The sequence below is a fragment of the Passer montanus genome, unplaced genomic scaffold (assembly GCF_014805655.1).
Source record: "Passer montanus isolate IOZ18808 unplaced genomic scaffold, ASM1480565v1 scaffold10, whole genome shotgun sequence".
Lineage (NCBI taxonomy): Eukaryota > Metazoa > Chordata > Aves > Passeriformes > Passeridae > Passer > Passer montanus.
The window spans coordinates 24,195,132-24,213,313 of record NW_024356505.1 but is presented as its reverse complement, the minus strand read 5'-3'; the positions used below and the strand labels follow the sequence as shown (position 1 = coordinate 24,213,313).

Genomic DNA, 18,182 nt, shown 5'->3' with positions numbered 1-18,182 from the left:
TATCATACTGAAGCATTTTCAATGGAAAAAGTTTGGTGGAATGGGAAGTTTTTAAACACTGCAGAAGCTTTTTGCGTAAAGACAAATTCCACACTCATTATAGATTCTTCCAGTATCACTCGGAGTAAGGACAGTGATGGCTTTTGAACCAGCTGAGAGAGTCTGCTAAGCCTTGACTAACCATTGATTGTTTTAGCCCTTGTGCTTGGTCCACCTTGAGTTGTTGAAGATGTTGAGATGTTTGCAGTATCTTCAGGATGTGTGCACACTGTGACTTTTCAGCAGGCATGTGCAGCTTGTACAGAAGGCCTGAATCAGCTGAAATGCATATATTCATACTAGCACAGAACCAAGGTAGCTAATTTTGCTGCTATCTTGGCTACAGAGCAACTGCAGGAGCTGCAAAGAAACTCTATCAGCATATTTAGAGCATATGTATTCCGCTAAATACAGTGCACGATTCATATGAAGGGTTTGTTATGCAGAAAAGTTTGGAAACGTGTCATTAAGGCAACAGCCCTCTGTTACTGCCAGCAGTTCAGCATGGAAAAACTGCATAGCAGTTGGAAAATAACATTATTTGGCTCATCTCACAAGCCATACAATTTTGGTAACTTTCTTCAAGAAACCAGGATTTCCATTGGTTCCAGTGGCCATGAACCTGAAGAAATTATTTGAATGCCATAGGCTCAAAATTCTGTACCAGCTGAAAAACAATACAAACTTGAGCCTTCATCCTTCAGCCATCAAGGAAAAAAATCAGTGAAAGTGTATGCTGAGCAACAAAAAACATTCTTCAGTGCAACTGTGTATGACTCTATGTTGACTGATGTGATCAAAACTTCCCAGACAAATGCAGCACACTCCTTCACTTAGGGTATTGACTAAGGTTATGACTATACTTCCTCAATCCTATGAGATATGTATTACCAGTCAAAATGGTGTAGTCTTTTATCAGGTTCTGATTTCGTTCCTCACTTATTACAAGTGACTGTTCTAGATAATGCAATCAAATCCCTTTGCTTATCTTGGCATAAGAAATATCTGTGTTTGGAGTTATGCCTCAGGATTTAAAAATAACTCTTAGATATCACTCAGCTTCTAAATCCTAGCAGGAGAAATGCTGGAGGAAAAGGCTTCTCCAAATAATAAACTGTCAGTAATAACCACTGGTACAGAGGAGATATTTTCGAAAACTAGTGCCCTACAAAACTTGGGTACCTTGACTCAAGCATCACCTTCAGTCTGGACTTGTCATGCGTGACTGAATCATAAACATCCTTTGTTCTAGGCAAGTCCACAGTCTCTAATAAAAGCTGAGCTTAAACCTTTTTATTGTAAGCTACATTCATGTTCTGAAAGCTATGAGATGAATGCTCGGCCTATATAGCAGCATCCTATCTTCCAAGAGCTGCTTCCATACCTCAGGGTTTTCTCCCAGTCAGACAATGTGTATCACTTTCTAGTAAAAAAAAAAAAAAAGAAGTTACTTCTGTTTGGTGCTGTTAGGATTTGACCCTTGTTTCTTATTCCATCATCCTAAGTTTCCCTCTCCCCAGGTGGCATAATACATGAGTTAAAATGATGTCTTGGCTTTGCAACTCCTCGCATAGAGCTCTTATAGGATACATGTGTTAATCTTAGGAAGTAAATTCTTTTCAGTGAGTCATCACCTCATGACAGAGCACATATGAATGACATTAATGCTCTGATGAAATTGCAGTAATAGATTGCTTGAACTGCCCAGTCTCTACCCCTTCCTCATCATTTGCTGCCAGTTGTAGATTACCACGTGTCAGAGCTTGTACAAAATCCTGTGTGAGCAGATTGCTGAACACACTGCCATGGTTATTGCTGTCTGCAGGTTACATGCATTCCCACTGGAGCTCTGTACAGGGATGCTTGAGCACAGTGGGATTCTGTGTCATGATTTGATCTAAGTAAAATGTTTCTATTGTTATCACCAATTTTTTAAATGGATACTCTAAGAGTATTTGTCATTACTCAGTATGTATTCTCTTGTTCTGGACTAGCTTGGCTCTGTTTTACTTTCTCAGTGAATCCATAATATTAATTTAAACTTTTACTTTCTTATTAATTCTGGTATTTATTTTTCTTCTGCACTGTTTCTGCTTGTATTGAAGCACTTGTTCTTGTGGAATGAGTAATAAAAAGCAAAAACATGTCATCTCTATTAATGAATAGGATCTGTTATCAGTTTGCCTTTTCAGGGTCTGGTAGCCATCACACACAAAAGAGCTGTTTTGCTAAAGTTGGCAGGAATATTCTGGCATTATTCCTTCTCCTCTGAATGTGCAGTGTTGACACAGATAATGTTTAGACCTGCTTCATTTAGCTTGAAGAAAATAAACAAGGAAATCAACATTAAGGGTTATGTGATTCCTCATTTCCATGCGAGTGCCAGGGAGCAGTGAAGGACAGGTGCTTCCTGAGGACAGGGTGTGGGATCCCAGTGCAGTAACCTGGCCAGCAGAGCAGAAACTGGTAGCTGGGCTCATCCCACCCCTAGCCAGGAATAGGGCAGCCCTAGCCCAGGGCACCTCCCTGGGAACAGGATGGACACAACTGGAGACTGGCCCTGCTGTGGTGTTGCTGGGGCAGTGCTGGATGGCTCGGAAGATTGAAATAGGCTCTTGAACCCTAGACAGGATAGGGGCAGCTCTAGGGTGCTGGACAGTAGTGAGGCTTGGGGTGCCCTCAGGACTTGACAGTGAGATCTGAATCCTCTTATTGCTACAGTATTTATTAAAATTAAAATGAGCTGGTTATAGCAAAAAGTGACAAGAAAGAAAAGCCAGTGTGCTCCAGTCAAAAACCAGTGGTTCTATTGAACACATCCAGTGTTCCCAGACACTGTCATTTGACTCTACTGCCTTACTGCACCCTTTTTACTTTGCCATATATTTAAATAGGATACTATATACACACAGAGAATTGTTTTCACCATGTGGGTGTCTCCTGACCACAGAGCATAGTCGCAGTTCCATCCGCAGCCTTGGACCTCATGGTTCTCATTAGCCACAGATCTTCCCTGCCCCTTAAGGCTTTGAGCAGGGCAGTGGGAGTCACCATGTTTAGGGAATGGAGTCAAATGCAGGTTATGGAGATCTGAACCTTACTGGTTCCTCTCTCAGGAGTGACATTTCCTGGTTACTTTCCTGGTTGTTTCAGATCTGTGCCATCCCAGCACTCAGTCTTTCCCAATGTTCCTCACACATCTGGAAACCTTGCCTTGGAGGAGTTTTGAAACTCAGTATTCAAAATGTGTTAATATATGCCAGTAAGTCGTCTGACAACTGAATTCCTTCCTTCCTTCCTTCCTTCCTTCCTTCCTTCCTTCCTTCCTTCCTTCCTTCCTCATTGTGACCATTTTTTCAAGAGAAGTGAGATGGAGAGTTATCCCAGACCTTTTCATTATTTTCCCTGTCTTGCAGGAGACATAATCTTTAGGTTCTTCTATGTGCTGGACTATGCTTCAGTTACATCAGAAACATTAAATCATTATTATTAGTAATATTTTATAATATTTATAATAATACTGTTTTTGTTATTGTTGTATTTTCTCTGTCTACACTGTCTCTGTTGATAAAGTGAAATGAAACAACTTTTCTTAGCTGTGTCTTACCCTATTAAAGTCAGCTCACTTTCAGGAAGAGTTTGGCTTCTAATATTTAACTAGTTTCAACAATTTGTTTTACTTTACACATTGAAACAGTATGAAATAAAACTTCTATTCCTTTGGCTCTAATGGTAAATTATTTTCTTCTCAATTAACCTTCAATGTGGTATTTTCAAAATTCTGGAAAATTTTGTTATAAAAGTAATTCCTCTAAATTGTTAGTAGTTCTCTTAGTATCTCACATAATGAGAAAGCTGTGTCCTAGCAATTGATACATAATGTCTGTCCATGAATATTTCAGCCTTACAGTCTGAAAATCAGATCCCATGGCAGCAGAGAGAACATTGTTGCCTATAGCAAAATGAATTACAGTGTTTTGGGTCTGATTTCAAAGGTCTGACGGGGATTTTAAGTTAATTTAATTTTACTGTTAAGAATGTAGAATGTTTGCACACATAATATTTTTATAGGTTTGGAGGTAACAGGAAATGTAAGATGAGTAATAGTCTGCACTCACACAAAAGGTTTGAGTGAATCCCCTCCATTTTTATTTATTTAAGGACTTCTGCTAGGTGTTTTGGGGAGCAGCTAGGCTATCTGTCTAGCACATCTGTCTTCTTTGTGTGCGAGTTGTGATGTAATTTATTTAACACCTGTGGTACTGTGCACAGGAAAATTGTGATGAACAGTTGCAGAAATTAATTATTAATTAATTGGCTTGCAACCATCTAGATGTTCACTGAGTACCACTGCCAGTACCTTCCATCTCTATCTCTTTTATTTCCTTTTTTTTTTTTCTTCTTCAGCCTTCTAGTTTCTTACAATCACTTGTTCAATATTGGAGAAAATAAAATTTTTAATTCTTTGGGGACTGAAGTCTCTCAGTGTTTCTATATTAATCTTAGCAATTAATAATATCGAGGGGATTGATTACAACTTTTCTCACTGGGAAAAGAGGCCAAGAGATAAAAAGTTATCAGTTCTTGCTCTGATTAGTTGCTGAACATCTGCTGTGAAAATGGACTTGCTTAGCAAAGTCAAAGGAAATGAAGTCATAGAAGGTTAATATAGCCTTTTGCTGCTAGTTAATTCAAACTGGTGTTCATTGATCTGGTTCTCTAGTACTGCTTTTCTGTATATTTGCCTCTCTTCGAGCAGGTTTTATTTGTTTGTGTTTTTTGCAGGTCAGAATTAGCTTCCTGCTGTGATGCAGTTCACAATTTTATTGCTTCTCAAAACAACAGCCCACTGGGAAGTAACATGAGTTATGAAGTGGACAGTAAAAAGACTATTCTCATTACAGAGGACATTTTTAAGATGCTACCTGTGGTAAGAACTGTATATTTTTCTTGTTATTATAATCACAGTATATATATTTTGGGTCAGTAATTGAGATCCTGTGATTCCTCTGGAAGAGACCCATCAGCCCCTGTATGAACTTTATGCACTTTATTCACCTTGCAAGGTGTATTTTTGGAGGTTTTTTCCCCTTCCTCTGCAGTGGTAGAGGCATTTACAGATATCATAGATCATAGATTGGAGGTAGAGTTGCTACAGAACACTGGCTTGGCAGCCAGTTGAATTCAGGAGCAAATACTCTGGAAATGTTTGCCTTGCTTTTGTCATGTCCCTTTTTAAAGGCATTTCAATCTGGAAGAACATTTCATATTCCTCATATGCCCATGCCATTTCCAGTGCAGGCTTGGGCATGTAAGTTATGAAAGATATTTTGGTGGTAAACCTGATACAGAATAGCACAGAACATAATAGAGTAGAACAGAGAAATTTCAGTTGGAAGGAATTCACAATGATCACATAGTCCAACTGCCTGATCAGTTCAGGGCTGACCAAGTTAAAGCAAGTTATTGAGGACATGGTCTAAATGCCTCTTAAACACTGACACCTGAGGACCTCAGCTTCTCTAGGAAGCTTGTTCCAGCAACTGACCATCCTCTTGGTAAAAAGATGCTTCTTAATGTGCAGATTAAATGTCCCCTGGTGCAGCTTGGAGCCATTCCGAGTGTCCTGTCACTGGATACAGTGGAGAAGGGATCAGCACCTTCCTCTCCCCTTCCCTTCCTCAGAGAGCAATGAGATTATCTGTTCTTTTCTCCAAACTGTACAAGTCCAAAGCCCTCAGTCACTCTTCATAGGACATTCCTTCCAGCCCTTTCATTAGCTTAGTTACCCACTGGGGGAGGGTGTTTGCAGCAAGAATCACAGGATGAGAAAAGGAATCCGATTTTGTACCTCAGGATTACAGTAGACATACAAGATCTTGAGACTAGACAAAGAGTTTGTATTCGGTTCCTTGAAGCTAAGGGCATATGGAAGCCCTCTTACCTATCTCTGGCATTCTTAATTTGTGAGATCCCAGCTACCATCCCAGTTCTTCCTAATACTGCTGTGAATCAGTCTTTACTGACTTTATTGCTAGAGGATATAGTAATTCCAAATTTAAGCTGGAGAAATGAAAAAGTAGTATGCTTTATATGCACATATACATGTTAAGACAGCCAGAGTTGCCTGGCCTTTGTGTTCTTCTACCATCCTTCCAGAACTGAACAAAATATTTGAACATGTTGTTCTGTAATATATTGCCAGGCAAATATGATGTTTGCCACGTTCCCCACACTTTTTGCCTTGTTCATAACAGTGTCCCTTCTTGCTTCTCTTTGGGCAAGCTGATGAGAGAAGAAAGAAGGATAATGCTTTCCATAAGCAAGTTTTTGACTGACTTTTACAACTGTGTTTAATTTCTGCACTCAAAATATCCCAGCTGTTGGCCTCTGATAAATGTCAGTGCTCCCACAGCACAAGATGTTGAGCAAGATGTATGAAAAGTTTCTGAGACTGGGATAGCAGCCAGCTATATTAACGTCAGCCTAAATAGCCAACAATTTGCATTAATTTTCTAGGTTGTGAACTGTGCTGGTTCTCAAGTGGATGCACTTAGTTCCCACTCAGCTTCCCCACTGCAAGACAGCAAGCTGTAACAAGAAGAGGAGCAGAGAGGGTGAACAGCCAGAAACAGTAACCTCTTCTGTGAGGCCTCACATTCTTTCACAAAGAGTTAAGCCAGGGCACATCATTATCGTTTACAGCATCTTCAGGTTCCCCTAAATTCAGTATTTTGCTTCAAATGTAATTGCGTGATGACAAAAGTGAGGAGAATTTACAAAGTTGCCTTCTATTACCTGAGAAAGTAAATTACTGTATGACAACCCCCAGTCTGTTACAGTGCAAAGGAAAATGGGTAACTTTAAACTATCTTCAGTATAAATTAGTTCCTTAGTTTGTCTATGTTGCAATCCACTACTTGATAGTTTTAGTGTTAAGTGTATTTAAAAGGCACCCAATTTTAACAATCCAGTATTATTCTCTCAAAGTTCTGATAGCAGAGGTAACAGTTCTCTGTCTGTTGGTGCCTACTTTTGGCTCTTGGCTGTCCAGGTTTGGCAATCCTGTCCGCTAAATGGTGAATGCTTTTACTGGGATTTACCAGTTTAAACCTGCAAGAGCAAATAGACACAAAGAAACAATCAAAACACTTACAAAGAATTTGCTGCATCTTTTTATTTGTTTGCAGTCCTCTCCTCTTTCAGTCTATCCCTTCAAGAACTGTGCTGTGGTTGGAAATGGAGGCATTCTGAAAAATTCCAGCTGTGGAGCTGAAATTGATAGTTCTGACTTTGTGTTTAGGTAAGACCTGCTTCATTTTCCTGAAGTGTGTCCAACATTCTAAAAACTTGGCAGGATTGGAAGCGTGCCAATGCCAGTTTGTAGCAATGAGGAAGAATCTAGACAATTTGTTATTTCTGCCTCTTTAGAGGATACTTCTGCTTTGTAGTTTTCAGAATGCTGCTTTCTAATTAAAGAGCATGCTGGATGATAATGTATAATCTGTGATTGCTAAGTCACCTTGCAGTGATGTGAAACGTGATTATCTGAGAACCTGATATTTCTGGTCATTTAGCATCCTTTAGGAGACTGGTTTTAAATGTCACATGTGTATCTTTGGTTTAACAAAGTGTTTACTTAGCCATAGTTTGGCTCACCTATGTAGCTACTCAGTTGCCCCAATATTTGTTACATCTGTTACTCATATTAAAAATTAAGCATTTATTTAAGTAGTGTTTTTAATCTCCCTGGATAGACTGTGAGAAAACCAGGCACACTCAGAGTGTAATTTTGCCCACTCTCTCAGTATGTGACTCACAGTTTGTAGTTCATGCAAAGAAGCAGAGCAACAGAGGGAGGGTTCTTTCCTCAGTGATGTCCAATCACACAGCATGCTGGATTTCATTTCCTTTTTTATTCTTTCCTAAAATTTGAGCTTCTGAAAAGCTAAAAAAAAAAAAAAGTCTTTCCAGTTAGATAATTGTTTTAATAAAAATGGGAAAAATGGGAAGTCTCTGTACTGTGATGCTAAACTTACTAAGTGCCTGAATTTAAGAAAATGCTTTCTTTACATTTTACAGAAATCACTGTTTCTGCAATAGGGCAAGTTATGCTGTTGTTAGAAGACACTGTAGAAGACTTTCAGCAGGAATGCATTGTTTAGGCAAGAGGGGCAATATTTCCTAGCAGCCAGCATAGGGCATTCATAGACTCCTGAGACTTTGACTGTGCTCCTGGTTTGTGATACGATTTATGAAAATGAGCTCTCTGTGCCCTATTTTAACCATCTGTACAGTAGATTAAATATCTTCACTAGAAATGCTGTAAGCCTTATTTAATATTTGTGAAGTGCTTAGACATCCCTGGGAGCTGACGGGAAAGTGTCATTGCACAAGAGAGGAATTTGCAAATAATAGCTGTAAATCATTTCTGGTGCACATCTGTTTAAGCAAATGTGTCTCAATTTCAGGTGTAACCTCCCTCCAACCACAGGAAACATTAGCAAAGATGTTGGCAATAAAACAAACCTTGTGACTGTTAATCCGAGTATCATATCTCAGAAGTGAGTACTACTGCAAATCTGTTTCTGTGCAATGGTGTATAATTGTTTGACATGATTTAGATTTTCATGGAAATCCAGTGGGATACCAGCATAGAGAGCAGTGCAGGTAGATTACTTCATTAAACCTTAGTTTCCATGTAAAATATGTACTAATCTAAATGGAAATCTTCTAAGCTTGGCCTTTTTTGTAGCATAAAGGAGTCAGCAATACCCAGATCAGTAAGATACCTTGGCTGATACTAGTCAGCAATTTATGGCAGAGTAAAATTGGTGATTGTAAGCCCAAGCCTCTTCTTTTTCCTCCATGACCCTCATGACCCCAAGCATTTAGAAAGGAGTTGTAATCATAAATCAGGAAAGCCTGGAAATGTGTGTCTGACTCTATCAGCAGGACTGTGAGCACGTGTTCCTAGGTAATGTGCTTGGAGGCTGTTCTGATGAGGGCTGTTTCCTGAATGGAGGCCCAGCTTCTGTAATCCATTTTTTCAATTCGTATGAAAGCTGCTTGCTCACACACTTTTTTCTCAGCAGGGGTGGGGGTTTTTTCACCTTCTTGATGAAAAGAAAATCTAATAAGGCCAGCCTGACTAATCTGACATCTTCAGCAGGCTGGAACTGCAGCTTATCTATGAAAAGGACTGCTGTGCCATGTTATTTACTGCTTGCTAATCTCACTGTATTTTATTGTCTGTCATAACTGTATTGTCAAAAAGACAACATAAGGCGAAGCTTTTTTTTTTTCTCCTTGAAAGGAAGAAGGAAAAGGTACAGTGAGTACATAGAAATTAATAACAGGCATTTTTCGTTGATTCAAGGATAGAACTTCATTTTTTTGCAATGAGTACTAACTATGTTAATGCTTACCCAAACCTTTTTGACTTTAATGAATTATTGCTTTTCCAAAACTAGATTTAGCTCATTGATGTTAGTGGGGCTGCACAGGGATATGAGGAAGGGAAATTGTCCAATGACTCAGCATCCTTGGTGACTTCTGATCTGATCCACAATTTTTCTGGGTATAATCAAAGTGTTCTGCCACAGCTGTACTCATTTTTTCACCAAATCAAGTCACACTAGGGTTAATAAGAGTTACGCTGAAGAAAATGGGAGATAAACCTGTGGGAGGATTAAGTGAGAGTACAAGAGGACTTATGAGTTTAAAAAAGTATTTATTTAAATATTCAGAGAAAACTGTAAATGCTTTTGAAGAAGCAGGAGGAAGCAGCCTGGTACCATTTAGCAGAACCAAGTTTGTTTCTTCTCTCAGAAGACCTATTCCAGCATTATTCTCTGTAATTTCTAATTCTTTGTTTGCATACTGGCTTAGTCTGATGTTATTATTGTTAAGGTTAATCAGCTTTTGAACTGTGTTTGTCAGGGTGTAAAATGCAGGTGAACTCTCTTGAAGAAAAGCACAGCTCTTATGTGTCGTAATTAAACTGCCTACACTTCTTACAGTGGTAGAGCTGGAAAGGAGATTGAGACACTGTTGAATTATCCAGGTTTCTAGCTAAGGAAGAGTAGAGATTTGAATTCTGTCCTGGAGGCTCAGTATTTTACAGTGAGTAAAAACAGAGAAAATTCTGGTAGCAGAGGCCAGAAATTCACCCTTCAACCACTTTTCCTAGACATAGGCACAGGCATTTCTTGCTTGTTTTGGCTGTGTGACTCTTGCATGCACATAGGTTCAGGGTCAAAAGGAGGGCCTGAGTCCCTCTATTTCATTTTGTTTCAGAGTCTGGTGGCAATGGTACTTTTCTGGGAATAGAAGCTGTATGTTTAAACCCCTTCAGGTTGAGAAAGGTGTATCACTCCTTGCACTAGTTGTGCAAGAGGTAGTTCTTCCATGAATGCTTTCAATGGAAATGGCAGTGGCTGCTGTTCTCTGTTTCAAAGTGCTGCATGAAAGGTTTTGAACCTGCTCAAGTTGTGAAGGGAAATGAAGCCAATTTGTCCAGCTTCTGCTGGAGTTGTTTGTAAAAAGTGGACTCTGATAGCCTTTAAAAGGTGAAAATACTCTGCTCAAATAGACAACTACCTACAAAAGAGGACTCAGTCCTTTGGGTCCCAAAAGAGGGGAAGCTCCCTGTGTGTAGGTGATTCAGAAATTCAGATCTATAGAGGACATGAGTTGAGTGACCCCCTTGTTTGCGTCACTTCTCAGATAACTTGGGAATTTCACTAGTCAGTATTTGGGAGCTCAGAATTACGCAGTGGTGAGAACTAAGACTCTTTGTTGGTGACTGAAAGCATCTGAGAATAAATCCTTGTCATTTGTGAAATTAGAGCTCTAAGTCTTTATAAATCTCCTTGTGTTCCCTTTGTAGTTGAAGGACATAAACAGGGATGCCTGTATTTTTAGCTATTTTAAAAGTATATCCTGCACTTGAGCACACACTAATCTTTAACACTCCAAGACTGCTCACATGCATCCTTGGATTTTCACACAGGGTACACAGAGATTTTGAAGACAGATTTTAGTATACCTGTTGATGTGAGAAGCACGCTTCACAAATACATACAGTAGATATTTTACTGCATGTATTTTTAAACAGAGAAAATATGAGCACAATATTTTTTTACATTCTTCCTAATCTCTTGAATTGATAAATTCTCTAAACATAGAGAAGTCCTAGTCTCATTAGCAGTGAATTTGATCTGCTTCAGTATCTCTTGTGTTGCCAGTTCAGTCCTATGTAGTGTGTTCTTATTATACAAGAGCCAAATTTTCATAGCTGCACATATGACAACATATAATAGGGTGATATAATTTTGCAGTGTAGACAGGCTGAACTGCTACAGCAGAGTTCATAACATCTTTGCAAGTGCAGTTGTGCTGTTCTGGTCTGTAATGTAGGAATACCACATTCCATTCCTAAAATTTTGTACTTTGCAGGTACAACAAGCTAAATGAAAAGAAGACAGAATTTCTGGAAAACATTGCAGTCTATGGAGATGCTTTTCTTTTACTGCCGGCATTTTCCTTCAGGAGCAACACAGCCACTTCTTTTAAAGTATACCACACTCTGAAAGAGTCCAAAGCAACCCAAAGGGCAATATTTTTTCACCCCACTTATCTGAAAAGTCTTGCCCAGTTCTGGAGAACTAAGGGTGTGAAGGCCTACCGGTTGTCATCTGGTTTTATGATCACTAGTGCTGCTCTTGAGCTGTGTGAGAATGTGAAGCTCTATGGCTTCTGGCCTTTCTCAAAATCCATGGAGAAGATGCCAATCAGCCACCACTATTATGACAACCAGCTGCCTAAGCCAGGTTTCCATGCAATGCCCAAAGAATATAACCAGATCCTTGAGCTTCATGGCAAAGGCATTTTGAAGTTGCAGTTTGGTAAATGTGAATCGGACTAAAAAGGTAGGTCCCATTCTTACCACATGAAGTATCTTTATTTCACTACTGTGCTAAGGGAAAACTTGTTTTACAAAGTGTGAGTCTGTTCTTCCTTAGAGAGACATTTCTACCTTACTCAATGAAAGTAGTATTTCCAAATAAGTGAAAGATTGAATACTTCTGAATAAACATGAATCACAGAGTTGAGAAATGTTTTCCAGTTGTGAATATTAGAAGGGGATCATAGCTAAGTACAAATTATCCCCATAAATCATAGTCAGTCAGATACATGTCCGTTATCTCAGATACATGTCTCTGCCAGCCTTGGTTTGGTATCAGTTCCCAGGTACCAGCCTCCTTTAAGAATCTAAAGGCATTCACACACTGTGATCTCCAGGAGACACCTAATCCTGGCCCAGCTTTTCCATGTGTTTACAGAGAGCAGAGTAAGGATGGGGATTGTTCCATGAGGGGAAGCATGCATCTCTGGCCTCTTTGCCTCTTGTTAAAGGGTAAAGACTTGAGCAGCGTGTGCTCATGGCCCAGGGCTGCAGAGCAGCTTGTGGACAGCAGTGAGGGAGCTGCCATACACTACAGCAGATCTTGCTGAGCATTTTACCTAGAGGCAGCTCAGAATCTGGGAGTTACAAATATAGCATGAAGAGTCATTCCTTTTCCCTCTGTTCTCTCTGTCCCAACCCTTTGGACCTCTACCTTCTGTGTATTGCCTCAGAGAAATGCAGCACAGTCTGGCCTCTGACCTTGAGCCAATTTACTGTGTACACACAGAGATGACTTTGAAAAGATTTCTCTGCATGTTTTCAATCTTGATTTACCCTGTTGACAAAGTAGAACCAATTTGTATAAATACATCTGCATCTTTTAAGCTAACTCAGAAATTCCTGAGCTCACAATGCTGTTGTCAGAGTCTCCTTTCACAGACCTCTATTTTTCCACGGGGTCCAAGTTAATATAATACTAAGTGAAGTGTACAGTAGAACTGCCATTGTATACTATATACTTTAATTGGACTGATGTAGTCTTATGACTGTATTACTCAAGTTAAATAAATAGCATCATCTTGTTCAAACCAGAAATTTCAAGCTTAAAAGCTAAAGGCACTTTTCTTCTGGCTAGGTTCTGAAATGTATTTGAAAATATCCTTTTTTGATATTTAGAAAACATGTTGTCAAAGATATGTTCACACTTACTTTATCATCAGAGAATGCTAAGTTTTAAAATAGCAGATTGTTAGTACCAGGAAGGCAGAATTTTATTCAGTTACAAGGGCTTTTTTAAGAAATAAAAAAATAAATGGCTTTCAGATTATTAAAATAATACAAAACCAGTGAGAATGGATCTAGAATCCATATAGTGAATCCATTCTCCTAGCCCATGGCAGGAGATTACCTAGGAGGAACTGAACTGGATGTATATGCACTTTCATTTTTTGCTTGTAAAAGGTTGGAGCGTATTGGAAAGGTTAACAAATACATAACTCTTTCTTAGTGGCTAAGCTCTTTATATCCAGCAGTTTCCATTGTATTTGTTATTCCTATAATATAAATCATTGGAGACATACTGTGTAATTTAAATTGTAGTAACTACATGAGCTAAGAAAATGAAAGCCAGCTCCTTAGAAATATTTACTCTAGAGAGAAGAAGATAGAAGCCACAAAAATGTTTAAGTATCTGTATGTGTATTAATTAAATGCTGTCCATGCTTGACAGACTGAAAACCACTTGTGGCCAAAATTGCCAAATAAGCTGTAAAGGAAAAAAAAAAAAACCACAGGAAGAATAAGTTGTGCTGCTCTATATGCACTTATATTTACAAAGAGAAAACCAAATAAATGCTTTCAGTATGAGCTACCATTCTGCAAGTATTAGCAACTATTAGAGATAATTGAAATTCTATAATGAGTATATTTTACTGATAACCTTTTCTAAAAATTCAACAATATCCTTTCTCTTTTCAGTTTCCATTTTATGTTCTTCTCCATGTTCTGTATTCTTTCCTCTTAGTGGGTATCTGTAGGTTCCTTACACTAGTGGGTGCCCATAGAAGGCTCAGGCAGAACCTCCCACACACATTACTGGGATACAAAAGTTTGCTGCTGTAAATGAGAAGTGAAGGAAGCTTCTCTGCTAGGAGCACCTATAGGGAGAGTGTATTTGCATCCCAGTGAATCATTTTTGGTAATATTGCTCCTAAACACCATCCTTGTCAGTGGAAATTTTTTTTTACCTTAATATCCTCTCCTGTACTTTTATGATTATGTTCAACAGACATGTACAGGTTGTGACTAAAGTCAGTGCCCACCTATCACAGATGGTCAAGCAGAAAATGCAGTAACAGCAAAATCTTGAAATATAATTAATGATCTTTATTATTTTTCATTAGATTACCAAATCATCTTTGCTGTGCAGCTGAAGGAAGTCTTATTTGTTCATTGGTTTAACCTGATAAGCGCATGCCATTAGCTTCAAGTAAATGTAGGTTCAAGGAGGGGAAATGACCTAATTCACATTTAAAAATAGAAAAAAAATGTGATTAGAAAAATTGTCAGATGATAAATTAATCAGACTGGCATAAATTTGATTGCCCAGAAGCCTGGTTAAAATGCAAATTTTGTCTGACCAAGAGTCCATCAGGTTTTCTGTTTGCTAGGAAAAGACAGCAGGGCAGATGAGTATGTGTTGCTTTGACATACAAAGCAGTAACTTTAAGCATCTGCTCAGAGAAGTCAGTCAACACAATAAAAACAGACAAAGGAAGAATGAAACTGAGACTCTGAGCTTGGGGAAGAAAATAGTGCTTAATTGTCTGAGCAGAAGGACTGAGGGAGGAGGGCTTGAGCAGAGGCGTGCAGGTGGTTTGGAGGTAAAAACTACTGAACTCTCCCCTACATATCTTACCTGGAAAGTAAAAAGTAGGTATGAGTTTTTTAACTCCAACCAAATGATTAAATGTGATCTATTTCTGACAAAGAGCAGCAGTGACTCCCTCTACTCAAGCTGGAGCTGCCAGAGCAGCATCCTCTAACCTGCTTACTTTCTTCTCAGCAGCTAACATCAAAAAGAATAAATTTTTTTCCAAACTCTGTCAGTATGTGATATTTTTTCAATCTTGGAATTTGTTGCAATCCAAGTACTTGATAAATACTGTTACACATAACCTATTTATAACGGCAACATGAGCTTAAATTCTGTTGAAAGTCTTTTGTGCTTGTGGTGTCCCAGTGCAGCTAGAGAAATAAGAACTAAACCACAGTTCAGTTATAATTACCTTGGACAAAATGATACCACATTTTAAAGTAAGGACACCTCTGGATTCCTGTCAGGCAGCAATATTGCAGACTGTTCTTGACTTGGGCAAATATTATCTAATGTGAAGTTAGTAGATATTGAAAGAAGGGTTTTATGCCTTAGAATACCTGCAGTACAACTTTTAAGCACACTTTGCCCATGCATTCAGTGAATTAAATTTATCTGTTAAGAATAATGTCAGTAATGAAACAAGTGGAGACAAATTATTTCTGGTTTAGTTAAAATCTATCAGAATAGAAAAGTATAGATTAAGTCAAATGACAATTTTTGTTAGATTTCAATTCAAATGAAAAAGTATTTATATACCTAGGAGGGTTTTGGGTTTGTTTTCCACAGCAGAACTATCCTGTTGAGGAAAAGGAATAATTGCAATCTCTGGCGATTTCAAAATATGAGTAAGATAATATAATTTAGAACATATCCATATTCAAATTAGCAATGGAAGTGTCCCCATGAAGATACTGGCTAGCTTAGGAAGCCTGAAGAATGTGGACCAGCTGGGATAAGTGTGAGCAATTCTGGGGGTTTCCAAACGAAGGAGTCTTCCTTTAGAAAGAGCAGATGCTCAAGTTAGACCAGGCACGAGCATTCCAGCTTAGCCAGGGAAATTCTGAGAGCCTGTGATTCTGTATAATAGATCTCACAGACTCACAGCCTGAAATACAGATGAAAAGCTGATGCAGAAGGTGCAGTGCATACAAAGACTAAACTATTGGCTTATTTCAAGTATAACAAGCAGGTTTTTCTACTAAACAAGAAATACCAATAACATATTTTATTGTTTTACTTTCAGGGTGATGATCCTAAGGAGACAATTTGTGTATATCTCAGCAGTTCGGTGTTGGATTTGATCTGATGTGATTTTGTGAGCATTAAACTGCATATAATACAGTTCTACAATAATGCTACAATAGAGAAATATTTTGCACTTGGGGAGAAAAGGGAGTGATTTTTTTCACACAGTGACTGCTACATTTAAAAAATTTTGAGTGATCCTTTTTTAAAATACAAAGTAACCATTATCTGAAAAATTCTACTCCTTACTGCTGGTTTAATGGTAGCAAAGCACAATCTCAGGATGGTGGCAATATGTGACATTCATCATGTTTTGCTTCTAGAGGATCATTAAAATGTTTTGACATAAGATCTCTGGTTTTGTTGACATCACATAGTGTAGGCAATAGTCTCTGTATGGTGGCTGCATGAGTTGGCAGTGAACGTTTTCAATTAAAAACTTCATCCTGTAAATACTGGCATTTTTCTACATGAGAGAAGTGATGAGAAGAGCTGCAGAGGAGTAATTAATTCAGAGCCATGTCATTCTTAGTTTGTCCCAGGGTGCACAGATGAGAAAATCCCTCAGGTCAGAGGTAGTTAAGTGGTTTATGGGCTTTCATTCTGTGGGCAGTAAGTAGTGCTGTGGATTTAATGGGCTTTCATTTTGTGAGCAATAGATGATGCTGTGGATTTAATGGGATCACTCATATGAGTGATGTTAATTATGAGAACAAGTATATGAAAGACCAGAGCTTTACAGTTTTTTATAAACCACTCTACTTGCTTGTGTTCCAATCTAGGGTCCCATTAAACTCCAAATAAGGACTGTGAACCTGGTTCCATACTACAGTCCCCAGGGTCCTGGTAGGGCATGACTTTGCACACATTCTTCTATTCCAGTTCTGTGTCTTGGCTCATACATGAGATACAATTTCCATTAGGAAAATGATGGGTACCAAGCCTATAATTCAATTTATTGTCATGTAGTATAGCTTGTATTCATATGGGACTGCAGACAGTGAAACTACACAAAGCATTATTAGAAGAATGTTCCTCTTACCATCAACCCCAAGCTCTTCTACACCAGGATGTATGAGAAAACTGACTATATTCCCCTAATTTATAACCTGTGTAGTTCTTTAAGGTTTCCATATGGTCCAAGAACACATATGGAGCAACATCCTGCAGCGAGAGAAAGTAAAATATCAGCCCAGTGGGAAGAATTACTTTAACATTTACAGAAGCTTTGACAAGCAGTTGTACCCTAGGTATTACTCCTTACATGCTTATATGTTCTACTGGAGAAAAAAAAAAACAAAACAAAAAACAAAACCCAACCAAGCAAGCAAACAAAATTTAAAAATTGTAATAACCAGATTCTGATAAGAGTTTCAATGACTCTTTTGAGAGTCCTTTGAATGGTTAGTTCAAAGATAGAGTGTCCTTCTTTTACACTCAGATACTATCAGGTAATTTGTTTAGTAAAATTCCTTTTGCTGCTGCAACATTAAATCCCAAATCAACTGATTTAAAGAGCATTCAGTATTCCACTCTTTGAGGATTATATCTGCAAAAAAAATCCCACTTAAATGAATTGGACCTTATGAAATAAGATTCAGAAAAGCCTTCTAAATTTATACTTCATAAGAGCATTACTGTATTGTAATATTTGAATGCTTACCTTGCAGGAGTTTTATAATCACACAAACACTCCTGGAAGTATTAGAATCAATCATTATGGTTACAGGTCTGTTGATTGAAACACAGTCAGCATCTGGATCCATTTCCAGAAATAATGGTATCAGAATCCAGTATTACTCCTACCCAAGCAGAAGTGTTCATAAATTCTGACTGCAATATGAGCAATAAAGTCCGTTTTTGAAAAAAGGGGTAAAAAATACACAGTGCTTTGAGGCAATAACTGATGCCACTACTGCTGACCTCTGAATGTCAGTAGAGTCTTTAACAGAAACAAAGACAGCAGAATTGAGCTGATGAGTCCATCTGCATTACCAGCTGGTAAATGGAAAAGGGAGCACAGGGGTTTGATTGACTGTGATCTGTTCTAGTTCCAACATCACAAACCACATTTTTTTCTTCCCCAGCTGAGAGATTTTTGCCATTTTC

The 18,182-nt window shown here is 38.4% G+C and overlaps 1 protein-coding gene across 4 annotated transcripts in view; it reads left to right on the top strand.

Moving 5' to 3' along the window:
* ST8SIA6 (ST8 alpha-N-acetyl-neuraminide alpha-2,8-sialyltransferase 6) overlaps positions 1–16,422 on the top strand; it is a 37,998-nt gene extending 21,576 nt beyond the window's left edge. For all 4 annotated transcript variants that reach the window (XM_039710444.1, XM_039710426.1, XM_039710435.1 and 1 more), the window contains 5 exons: positions 4,825–4,969; positions 7,230–7,342; positions 8,511–8,603; positions 11,500–11,972; positions 16,072–16,422. In XM_039710444.1, the coding sequence (XP_039566378.1) occupies positions 4,825–4,969; positions 7,230–7,342; positions 8,511–8,603; positions 11,500–11,968 (820 nt within the window). In that variant the 3' untranslated portion in view covers positions 11,969–11,972; positions 16,072–16,422. The remainder of the gene's footprint in view (positions 1–4,824; positions 4,970–7,229; positions 7,343–8,510; positions 8,604–11,499; positions 11,973–16,071) is intronic.
* Positions 16,423–18,182: the final 1,760 nt, after the last annotated feature.